At 42.9% G+C, this 12,950-nt stretch overlaps 1 protein-coding gene across 3 annotated transcripts in view; it reads left to right on the top strand.

Moving 5' to 3' along the window:
• nfatc1 (nuclear factor of activated T cells 1) overlaps nucleotides 1–12,950 on the top strand; it is a 62,858-nt gene that overhangs the window by 26,672 nt on the left and 23,236 nt on the right. For all 3 annotated transcript variants that reach the window (XM_076879378.1, XM_004569238.5, XM_004569239.4), the window contains exons 8-9: nucleotides 487–619; nucleotides 4,706–5,323. In XM_076879378.1, coding sequence (XP_076735493.1) covers nucleotides 487–619; nucleotides 4,706–5,323 — 751 coding nt within the window. The remainder of the gene's footprint in view (nucleotides 1–486; nucleotides 620–4,705; nucleotides 5,324–12,950) is intronic.

Below are 12,950 nucleotides of genomic sequence, written 5' to 3'. Positions count from 1 at the left end.
TTCAATTTATTCACTTTGACTGAGTTATTCATTGTGCAAACAACCAGAGTTCCCTCTAACCTTACTTCATGGCCTCTTTGTGGCTTTCGGATGACAACCAGATTTTTACATTGTATCTGCCGCCCCTTAAATTTAAGCTACAATATAGTGGAAGGGACTGCAGCCTGGATTTTGTGTTCCCCTTTCCCCCTTCTAATGGCCAACAGGGGGTGACACACATGTTGCCAAAATAATCAGATTGTGTAGCTGTCAGGGTTTACCTGTGATTGTCAAATTGGCACAGACGGGCATGTAGTGTTCTCAGTTTCTTTGTCACAACTACCTCTTCAATATGACAAACAAGAGAAGTAAAGCCACAGTGACGACTTCCCCCTTTTATATGTACTAATTAAGAAGTTTAAGTGCAAATGCAAAGCTATAAGCTAATTAAATGGATATTTAAATAGATGGTGTGTTTTTAATGACAGAACTTGTTCTGTGTTGCAGAATTCGCTTCTTGTTGAAATCCCTCCCTACCGAAACCAAAGACTGTCCACTCCCGTCCACGTGAACTTCTACATCTGCAATGGCAAGAGGAAAAGAAGCCAGTACCAGCGCTTCACCTACGTCCCTGCCACCGGTAAACTTGTCTTTATAGTCTGCAATTTATAGGTTTGGTCATCGCTGTCCTTCATAAAATGTTAAACTCCTTTCATATGTTTGCTGTTACAGTGAGTCCATAGTGTGGTGGCTTACACATTTTTTTAGCCATACAAAAAGTTCTCTGGTTCAATTTCAGGGGGAGCTCCAAATCCCTGTAGGCTCGTAAGAGCCAAATCAAGCTACCTACATATACTCTTACAGTGAGGGATGCTCACTGCTCATAAAACGATGCTCATAAAAATGGCTAAAGTTCAAAATAGTCTGTCAGTCTATGTTCACTCTTAGCCAGAAGCTTTGTTTCAAGTTGCCTTTTTCTACTCCTGAATCTGGTTGTGAGCACACAAGCCCCACCCACCTGCTGTCAATGTTTAGAGGAGCAGCCAATCAGAAGAAAATCACTTAAAACATTTATCTCAAAGCTTTTCCGGACCCTTTTTACTAACAATAAAAAGTGTGAGCACCACAGCATTAGAAAAAATGTCAATTTTTTTTTGATTCATTAAACATCTTTTTTGTAGTGGCTCTATACCTCACAAATGAGGTCCAAATCATGAGAACTACCATCTTAAAGGGAGGGGGAAGGGATCTAAAGCAACTTGTTTTAGCCTGAACATGAACTCTGGATGAATTTATTTTGAATCAGCAAAATATTCTCTGTGAATGGACATTAGCATAGTGGATCCACTTTATGTTGTAACTTCTTTTTCAGCAAATTTTGATGTGATGAAGCTGCAAAAAAAGGGAAAATATAGTGTGAATAAGGTAAAAACTGTCTTCAGATATATGTTAAGCTGGGGGTCAATAGTATCACTCACCATTTAGTCTTGTTCATGTTTTAATAATTAAAAAAACAGCTGCTTTCATTATCATTTAGTGTAGAGTTGAGTTTTTGCTAATTTAACAAAACAGTCCCGTCAGCTTGAAACCCAAATAGTCAAACCATTTTGGTCACAAAGTAAAATAAAATATACATATATAACCCTCCATTAATCTCCAGACTTTTGGTTAATTTTTTGTTTTTGACTTTTTTGTCACCATGCCAGCCCCTCACTACTCTCAGTCTGCTCTTTTCCTTCCACATCACAGACTAATTAGAAACATTTTCGCTGGGATTTTACTTCTGAAGACGAGAACAAACAGTTTGTATTCCCCCCTTGTCTGGTGGTTTTCTAGGGAGGAACAAAGCAACGCTATTATTCCTCCATTGTAAAAAGAAATCCATAAAATCTGTTCTTTTCCATACCTGTTGCTGCATGAATGCTGAGGCAACTGGACACACGAGGGTGGGGAAAGGGGCATGGGAAAAACATGTTATTTGAATAGAAAGCCTTTTGCCAAGCTAAATATAAACATTGACCCACCAACTGAAATGTAAAAACCACTGCTAATTGCACTCCAGGCTTGGAGTGAAAATCCAGTGGGTGGTTCAAAGCTGCGATTCAGCTGAACTGGCCCGGCCCTGTACGTGGGCGACGGATTGCCCCGCCGTGAAAGTGGAGCATTGTCCTCGGGCTGCAGAGTGTAAGGGAGTGGACAGACTGTGGGACAGCAAGTGTGGTCAGTGTCTCCTAGAAGGTGAAAGCTTTTAAGGCAGCAAGCCAGCAGGCTGAACAATATAATCTGCCAGTCTTCTAGAAAGGGAGAAAATCATTGAGAAAGTTTAAACAAATGGACAGACTGAGTAAAAACACAGCTGGAAAAAATGATCAAGGCCTCAGTTCCTCAATGAGATGTCTGGACAGAATGCAGTCATTTCCCAATCTTTTCAGCCTGATGGTTAATTGAAAATAATACAAAGACAACCTTTCAGATGTTGAGGCTCAATTGTTTTATTGTTTGCTAAAAAAAATACTCGTTTTGAATTTGATTACAGCAATTTGTTTAAGAAAAGGAGGACTGAGGGAGGTCTTTGCTGCACTTTTGAAAGTAAAAGTTCCCCATTTTTCCTAAATATGGGATTTTCGCCTCAGGTGTTTTCTTTGTCATTGTTTTTTGTTTCATAAAGCGCCAAATGCCAAACTAGGACTGGATGAGCACCAGTTTGGTACCCGCACTCTTTTGCTATGGAGTTGTGCCATTGTAACGTGAGCAGGCTGACAGTTAAATGATGTAGCATTAATGAAGCCTTCACAGACGTGCGAGTAAGATGGACCCCCGATGTCATCACTGATCCTTGAAGGGTATTGTGTCAGTGTTTTCCAAAAACAACCTAAGATTTTGAAGTTTTCCCCTTCACCCAAGTTAATCTAAAAAGAGAAGGCAGCAGCATTTATGGGTTTTTTTTTTTTATATCTGTTCTTCACATCTGACCTGACGATCACAACCATTCACTATTTGGCGTTGTTTTCAGCATCGTCTTTGACTGAAATCTGGAGTTTTCTACAGATTCTTTGGATCATTTGATGTTAGTATGAACGCAGATGATGAAAGGTTTAGATTGAAAAGCTTATTCTCATGTAGTCTTTCACAGTATCTGTATTTTGAAAAGCAGTTTTTACACATCGCTAACATGTTGTGGGCTGTGTAGAGCTTTTTTTTAGCATTACAACCCTTTTCCAGTCTTTTGTCGTCCTCCAACATTTTTAAATGCATTGCTGACGTCAAATTCAAAATGCGCGTGATTTTTTTTTTCAATCACATTTCTAAATTTGATGCGTTTAAGCGAAATAATCAATTAAAGAAATCTGTAAATCGTTTTGTTCCGCTCTGATTTACGCCTCAGGTTCTTTGCTTCTGTTTTGAAGAAATCACATCTGTACCTTTTTCTCTTTTTTTCATCAACAGCAGGTGTTTCAACAGCTCACACAAAAACAACAGATTTATTTTGGGACACGTAGTACACATGGTTGATCTTCTCACTCCGGAAACCCAAGGGCAGGCTCTCTTTTCTGGCAAAACAAACTATTTGCACTTCTTCTGCACCCTTCTTTGCACATGCATGCATCTACCCTCCACAAGCAGGCAGACACACTTCCTCCAAACAGACCCAAAATAGGGGTGCGTTTGCTATTTTAGTCGTGCGGTTTGTGTAACTATCTCATTGCAGTTCCTCTTTTACAGTTGTTGACAGGCGAGGCTTCACCATGCATGACACGTCCTAGTTTCACTCCTTTTAATCTAATTAGCCTTTTTATTTAGCTCGGGAACTCCCTCTAAGATTAAAAATATCTTTTTAAAGAGACATCCCCGAGAAAGATGCAGAATTACATAAAATCAGTAGACAGTCGGCAAATCAAACAAGCGTGACAAGAACAAGAAGAATAAAGCATGGGTTATTAAGTATTTCAGCTTCTATTTCAAGCACATGCTTCATATTATGATCTAAAATATGCTCGGCAGAAAAAAAGTAGAAGAAATAGATCCAGTTTGATGATGCAGTGATGCAGTTCAGGGTCAAAGCTGTGCTGTCGTGTGCTTGTAACCGCACTGAAACGCTTGTTATATAAGATTGATGTGGTGTCATTGGCTGCAGCTGATTGATGGCCCGCATTTTGAAACTTTGTGTCCAATATGTTTCGCTGTGAAATCTGGACGGATGGCCAAGATGACAGCGACTGAAAACAAGACGTGGCTCATTTGAACTCAGCGTTGGTCCTCCGCAATCCTCCGACACCCCAAAGACCCAATTTCATGTGTTTGCGTTCAGTTAAACTCTTGCTTTGTCTCGGTAAGGAGGCAGTAATTTTCTTTGAAATTACTGAACCCTGCTGAGCACGAAGCTGCTGCTGCTGCTGCAACATATATCATATCGCACATGTACTGTAGTGGATATTAGCACCAGAACAGGATCCAAAGAAAACAGGGCTTTTATTATAGAAGCAGCCAGATTTTTCTCGTGTTGATGACTCATCCCTTTTTTTACTTCTTTTTTCTACTTTTGTGAATGTTTTCTGTTGGGTGGGGGAGCTCAGGCCCTAACACAGAGACTCATTGATGAGAGTGTTTGTTTGGCAGTGTGTATCCTAGCCACAAACCCACTCACTAACTCACTCGCTCACTCACACTTGCAGGATGGTTGGAATATGTGTTTACTCATTTAGCTTTTCCTTCTGTTTTCCTTCAGTTCCAACAATAAAGACGGAGCCTCGCGATGACTATGATGCTCCTCTGATGTGCACCCAACATGGCCCTGGCTTGTCCTTACTCCCAAAGCCATATTACCCCTCACAAGTCATGGCCCCGATGATGACCTCTGACCTCAGGCCATGTGTTGTTGGCGGCCCTTATTCAGCCAGCCAGCAGAAACTTGCAGCCAAGCCCTCCTCCTCCTCACCTCCGAGCACCAGCCCTAAACAGCACGATCTCCCACCCTCACCCTTCTCAAAATGCCTCCCTGCGAGCCCGGCCGTCCAACAGCCGGGCTCGCAGTCCCCGATCCCGCACGTCTCTATCATTCAGGAGACTCCCGGGCGCTACCAGCCACCCAACCTCTACTCGCCCAGCAGCTGCTCCTCCTCCCCAACCTCGCAGGCCTCCAGCCCGACTGACGCCCCCTTTTCTCCAACCCACTGCATGACACCAGCGCAGCCGGTGAGCGGCAGCACAAGCCCAGCCGCTCAGCAGCACCCCAAAGTGCCAGAGAGGGCTCGCTCTTCCCTGCAGGAGGATGGCAGTCCCTCGCCACTGGCTGTCAGCATCAAACAAGAACCACAAGAGCTGGACCAGATGTACCTTGATGATGGTGAGACTTTTTTTACTTTTACAAGACAGAATTTAAATACTTCTAATCCACTGCATGGAAAAAATTATAGAGCGAAATCCCCATCGAGCCCCCTAATTGATGAAACAATATGGTTTTTATTACCCTCCAGCACAAAACGACCGTACTATATCTCCAGGCACTGATAGCATTTTTGATTATCATATGACTCACTTATCACTTTTGCCAGGAAATTTTTGGCCATCAAATCACAACTTAGAAGTTTTTTCCTCTTTTTTTTGTGTGGAAATCCTCTGACTCAAAGTCATTTAAAAGAACAGTTAAACATTTGTGGAAAATGTTTGTTTGCTTTGTTGCTGAGACTTAAGAGATAAGATTGATCTCATTTGTCTTTGGTAAATACAAAGTCATAGCAAGTGGAGGATTTAGGGTTTTATCATAGTAAGGAGAGGGGAAGTGTGGGAAACTACTAGCATGGAAACCTGGAAGCACAAAATCCTCCAAGCACATCTAAAGTGCACTGACTACACCTTCTTTGTCTTATAGGTTGTTGAAATAAAACATTTGAGCTTCAGTAATAAAACTTATAGTGTAGCGCTACACCCAAGATCCAGAATGTGTTTCAAAAAATGACTGGTAGTCTCTGTGTGTTAATTAGAGCTTTTCAGACTCAGATCTACATGCCTAAGATGCATGCAGTCAAAAATATGTGGCACAACCAGCAACATGTGTGTGTGTGTACTCGTTTAGCTTTGCTTTTATTCTATTACCGGTAGCTTAAGCTACAGTCGCACTAGCAAAAACAGTGGTTGAAACCGCAACGCGATCAAAATTATAGTGACCATGTGCAATCAACTTGTAATGGCCCTGCTTGAAGTGGTCAGGGATGGGGAACTGGTCTGTGATGACTCCCAGTCAGTTTCACTCTTCAAAGCAGCATTGGTGTATCAGAACAGCGATAAAATGGGGATAAATTGGCAATAAGGCGGTGACAGTCTGCTTCAATCATTTTTTTAATTAACAGGGTCAAGTTGGCACTTACATGCAATCTGTTTACAGTTAACTGTGGTAAATCTCAAATCTGTTGCAACACTGCCGAGGTGGACTCAACAACAGTGGGCTGAGCAGAATCTGATGATGTGAAGACTCCACCGACACACTCCACCGTATTAGGGAATAGCTTAATAAAGCTGTTCCCTAATACTTTAAGTGTGGTGGAGTCTTCATGTCATCAGATCTTTGTCTTCTCCATGCATCTTGGAAGTAGGTGAAGTTTTGCCAGAAACATTTGTTGCAGACTGAGCAGAATCCACACATCAGGCATGACTCTCAGTAACAACTTGGGCCTGATCCAAATGAGGCACATTTATAAACTTGTAAACAAACAGATGCTGTAAGTAAATTTCATTAATGACCAGCACTCTACCAGAAGCTCAGGGAGTGAATGTTGTACTCGCTGTAAGCGCAGGTTTTACTCATGTTTCTCTCTCTGACAAGAGTGAGGCTGAAGAATGAATGTTTATGATATAAGGGTGAAATCTTCTGTTAGAAATTGTTGGCGGCCATGTGAGGTCCTGAGAACTGAGACTCAGGTGGAGCGTGGGATTTATCCAGAGATAAGGTGCTTTATTACAAAGCTTTAATATGTTACGCATACATTTGCTGGTTATGCATCTGCTACTGTCGCTCCTGTCACTGGCCGATGGAGAGGAGCAGCCACACCCTTGAATGAAAAGCTCAACCCTAACCTCACCGCCGCATCACTCACATTTAGAGCAACTTAAAACACGTTACATGTTACGAGTGATTTTCACATATTTGTTAGGTCTAAAAGTCAGAAAGTCTGCTGCTGATTTCAGTAAATAGAACAAGATGCCTCCTTTCCTGTACAGGGTAAACAGAAACAAATCCCTCATCAAAGCAAACTGGTTTCTGAGGAATTTTCTCAGTGTAATATTTCGTAAACTGGCAGCATTTTGTGCTGTTGCATTTTGACATTATTTCAAATTAAATGTTTAGGTTAAGGGGCAGTAGATAGGAGGTTTCATTCAGCTTTTAACTTTGAGTTTTTGAAGAGGAAACTGTGAGATTGGGAATATTAATATTAATTTAACGAACTTAGCACACTGTAACATTCTGACAATATTCAAACAGATCAATTAATAACTGAGTTCTTTCTGACATTTGTAATACCGCCTATCAAGTAAAGTAAGATAAAGAAACACGAACGCTGCTGTGTGTGCGGGTCTCAGTGTGGAAACCTCCTCTGTTCAGTATAAAAAGGAAAACCAGATGTATCCTTGTTCCTGCCTCCTTCCAATGCTCCGTTAAGTTCAGCTCAGTTCTGCTCTATTTCAGTAAAATCCCAGCATTACTGCAGAGCAGGAATACGTGTGCCTCGGCTCTAAACACTCCGAGTCAGCACTGAGTAAAGAATTTTGGAGCTGCGCCCACAACTTTGAACCATCCAGCCGTGCCAATTACGTACTTGTTCTGATAACATCTCTGTCTTTTATTCCAAATAAATAACCACCGGTAACTCTCACACACATATCGGGGGCAAAATAAAGCCTTCTTTTCAGTGTTAAATTTAGCACAATTTACAGTAAATTTTCCACCACAAACCTCAGTAACTTAGGCTTGTGTGATTCCTTACTCTGTGTCCTCACTTGGAGAAATAAATGACTGAGCAGAGCAGCTTCTCACAGCCGCAGATTGACTCCGACTGAGTCAGTGAGTTGGCATTTTGTCTGCCATTTATAGAGTTGATGGCGATTAATTGCAGACCTTTGCCTGCATTTGATTGCAGTCGGAATGAGTCAGAGAGCTGTGCAAACGAGCTGTTTTCTGTTTTCTGGCATTTTCAACTCCTCACTGCAGGCATGTCATGTGCCTGCCTGCTTCAAGTCCTCCACCATAATCCCTGTCCCCAAGAAACCTAGGATCACTGGACTAAATGACTACAGACCCGTGGCTCTGACATCTGTGGTCATGAAGTCTTTTGAGCGCCTAGTTCTCTCCCATCTCAGGACCCTCACGGCCCCCCTCCTGGACCCCCTGCAGTTTGCATATAGAGCCAACAGGTCTGTAGACGACGCCATCAACATGGCCCTACACTTCATCCTGCAGCATCTGGACTCCCCAGGAACCTACGCCAGGATCCTGTTTGTGGACTTCAGCTCTGCCTTCAACACCATCCTTCCAGACCATCTCCGAGACAAGCTTTCCCAGATGAATGTGCCTGACCCCATCTGCCGGTGGATCACTGACTTCCTGACGGACAGGAAGCAGCATGTGAGGCTGGGAAAGAATGTCTCGGACTCCCGGACCATCAGCACCGGCTCCCCTCAGGGCTGTGTTCTTTCTCCTCTGCTCTTCTCCCTGTACACCAACTGCTGCACCTCCACCCACCAGTCTGTCAAGCTAATCAAGTTTGCAGATGACACCACCGTTATTGGACTCATCTCGGACGGGGACGAGTCTGCCTACAGGAGGGAGGTTGAACGTCTGGTGTCCTGGTGCAGCCACAACAACCTGGTGCTGAATGCCCAGAAGACAGTGGAGATTATTGTGGACTTCAGGAAGCACACAGCCCCACTCCCCCCCATCATCCTGACTGACACCCCCATCACCTCTGTGGACTCATTCCGCTTCCTGGGTACCACCATCACCCAGGACCTGAAGTGGGAGCCCACCATCACCTCCGTCATCAAGAAAGCCCAGCAGAGGATGTACTTCCTGAGGCAGCTGAAGAAATTCAACCTGCCAACACGGACGATGATGCAGTTCTACACCGCAATCATCGAGTCCATCCTCACCTCCTCCATCACCGTGTGGTACGCTGGAGCCACTATCAGGGACAAACAGAGACTGCAGCGTGTTGTGCGCTCTGCTGAGAAGGTGATTGGCTGCAGACTCCCATCTTTGCAGGACCTGTACACCTCCAGGACATTGCGGCGTGCAGCTTGGATCTCAGCTGACCCTTCTCACCCTGGACACAGTCTGTTTGACCTGCTCCCCTCAGGCAGGAGGCTCCGGTCCATTCGCACCAGAACCTCTCGCCATAAGAACAGTTTCTTCCCCTCTGCTGTTGCACACATGAACAATAACCATATGACTGTACCCGCCACTAACACATGACCCTACGCTGTGTCACTGCATCATTCTATGTTTAGCACTGATCACCACCTGCACTCATGTATATATCTTTCAACGTAGCACTCTTAATTCTTATTCTCATGTATATATCTCATGTATATCTCATGCACATATCTTTCCACGTAGCACTTTTAATTCTTATCCCTACTTTTATTTTTTTCCATGTCTATTTAAGTGCTATTTATGACACTATGTTTGCACTGAAGCACCGCAGCAATTTCCTAATGTTGTAAACCTGCTCAACATTTGGCAATAAACCCCTTTCTGATTCTGATTCTGATTCTGATTCTGAGAGAGACGGGTTGCCTCCTTCCACACAACCTTGCATGCAATCGCCTTGTGACAAAACAATTGGTCAACCAGAGGACAAGGATGCTGCACGCATCTGATCAGTTTGTCAGTGCAGCTATTTCCAATCAGTCCCACATGATTGGAAGCATTTTATTTTATTGATGTTTATTTGTTTATTTGTATTATTTTTCATTTTGCTGACCTGTTTTTCCTCTAGCGTGACTGGGGCCTTAGCTTAGCTGCAGAGAAGGTAGAAGTCATACGAGACAAAGAACATTTTTGTAGCGAAGTGAAACAGTGTTAAAAATAATGACAATGATCAACAGCAGCCATTGTTAGTGCTTTTTTTAATCTGTGATGGATTTTTTTTATGCTTCTTCCTCTTCACAATTAACTATATTGATCTCTGTTTAAGCCAAATCTGCATTTGATGGTCTACACACAGCTGACTTACAAGAACGTCTCTGTTAGCCTCTGAGTTGCTTGAATTCCTTTAATCCCTTATTTCTCAGCCAAAGAGCTTTGCAACAGACAACATCAGGACAAAAATCTTCTATTATTAGTTCACATCACAGTAAAAATGCACTTAAGCCTTTTCGGCACGTGGCCTTTATAACCACGTTTCTGTTACACGAGCTTAATTTTGCAATGTGCTCTGAACTGCACTGAACTGGAAGTCCCCACTTATCTGGGAGTATATTCAGAGTGACATTCTTACATTCATTTACTTAACCGATTAGCCAACTTATGGTGGCAGGGGTGTTTGAGTCAATCACAGCTGTCATAGGGTACACCCCAGACAGGGTGTTAGTCCATCACAGGACACGTCTACCCCAGAGGAAATCCATACAGCCACACAGACAGCATGTATAGTCAACACAGAAAGGCAGTAGAGCTGTCCACTGCAGCAGCGTGCTACTGCATGCAATCACTGACATGCACTGGCTTCTTCTCAAGGTCCCCTCACGTGGTGTAAAACTGCACTTTGTCAATCCTCAGTACAGCCCAAAAAACATCCACCAATGGCCCCACAGATACATTTAGCCAAACCCAGCTATTTTTCTTTGGGTAATCAGTACAAAACTGAAGTGTAATAAGTTTTTATGTCCACTACAAAACATCCTGCTTATATGTCTACAAAAAATAAAAGAAATCCAAATTTCAGATCCACGTATCAGCGTCGAAATTATGAAAGAAATATTTAAATTCTCACTTTGGGCAGTACTTCCGCACTGTTACAGCTTGTGTCAGTTACAGCCTGCTGAGGCAGTAGATGGTAGTGGGAGTGACGAGACGGTGTGCCAAGATGTTTATCACTGCTGTTGCAATGCTTTAAAGTATTTCTTTCTTCGCTGCCTAAGCTCTGGTGGTCTAGAATTTGATATAATTGACTTTAAACACAGAATAAGACGATTCGGCTCAAACCTCACTGAAAAAATAAATGCCCTTTTTGCATCGCCCTTTATTTATGTCACAGAAGGCAGGATTTTAGTAGCACTAACTCTGTGATCTCACTGCTCTGGCCCTCTGCGCTCACCACTGAGGTTTTGGGGGCTTTGTGCGCTGCATTGTGGTGATTGGAAATAAATTGGATAAGTGATCTTCCTCGGGGCAGAAAAAAAACCCCAGTTTGTGGCTGTGTGTAAGGTCCACAGCGGAAAGAGTTCAGTAGATGAAGAAACACTAACCAGCAGCTATCAGCAGACGGAGCAGCGCAGCTTTGATCCATCACCAGAGCCCCCGCTGAATCGTCTGGCCGAGCTTTGTGATGATGGAGAGTGAGATGCTGTTGTTGGGCCTCAGATTGCGGCACTCAGACTGTTCTCATGCCACTTCCTCCGAACAGTCTGGATAAATACATTATCACTTCTTTACCCCGTCTGCGGTAATATTTGGCAGGCTGGAGCTCCAGATTTGATTTGTTAATGTGCTTTTTTTCAGGTTCTAACGTTCCAGCCAGGTGTAGTTAATGAAATCAAAGTATTTAACTACGCCATCACAGTCATAATGGATATTCCTGAAGGGTATCCTTGTTAGACGTGTTTTCGCTGGCAAATTGAGGGAAATTTTGCTAAACATTCCTTCGTTATTGTGGCTTCTCACTTCATTAAACCTTTGGCATGGTTTGATACAGCTTTACGGCCTCGCTCAGGTGTGATGTCGAGCGTGCTTGTTAAACCACAGACATCCGTATCTGAGGCTTTTTTGCTCATACAGAGTCCTTTCTGAAATATGATCGCGGGTAGATTTTATTTTTTTTAGTATGTAACGAGTAGTCTTTGCTCAATTTGATTTAATTTCACAGAAATTTAAACACTTATCCTGTTAAACAGCCACACTATGCTTCATTTTTAACTGAAAGTGGCACAGGTGGTTTTCGTCTCCCTCTTCCACTGGTACTGTTTTCGTCTTGTTATCCGTGTTTGCACAGCCTCTAATATTCATCAGGACCCCCCTCTGCTGCGCATTTTTTCACACCGTCCCCCGAGAGGCCACAAACATATCTGTTCGTGGAAAGTCTGACTCGCGTAGTCTGGAGCCAAAGGTACAGTATAGGCTGCAGGGTGCTGCTGAGGGAGATGGAGGTCTGCCACACTGCTATAAAACTTGCTGACTGGAGAGGTTTGCATGCTTCCCTTTAGCTCAGAATGAGTCTGGATGAGGTGGCGAAAGCCATATGTTATACTGCACAGTAGTGTGTCCAACACTTTTGTCAGTGGTGAGGTAACACGAGCAAAGCATTTGAGCCCGATGTGAGCCAGCGCATTATGAAATGCTTTTTATGGCGTGTTGTGGCTTGTTAGATGTCAGAAATGTACAATTGATGACCAGAGATTTAGGCTATCAGAGGAAAAATATTTTGGAATAAATCTGTGAGTCATACCTGACTCTGTTAAATCACTCAATTTTATACAGTAAAAGGCAGTTTTACAAATTTTATTATGTTTAGAAGGAATTGTTAGCTTTCTTTTTATTTGTTTGTGCTCTATTCACCAATATTCACATCTGCCATGTGTTACTCATTGCTCATTTACTGGTGCATCATTAAACTCAATAAAAAGCACACACAAAATATGCTGTAATGCAGTGGAAAAGTCCCAGGGTAAAGATTTATCTTAATTATGTAAAGTTTGGTGCAGCGGTTAATACTGTCGCCTGCAAAACTGCACCTTTCCTCGTCATGTGGAGTGAGTGCCCT

This window comes from Maylandia zebra, linkage group LG22 (assembly GCF_041146795.1).
Source record: "Maylandia zebra isolate NMK-2024a linkage group LG22, Mzebra_GT3a, whole genome shotgun sequence".
NCBI classification, from domain to species: Eukaryota; Metazoa; Chordata; class Actinopteri; order Cichliformes; family Cichlidae; genus Maylandia; species Maylandia zebra.
Note: the sequence above shows the minus strand (reverse complement) of the source record. Positions and strands in the feature narration are given on the sequence as shown.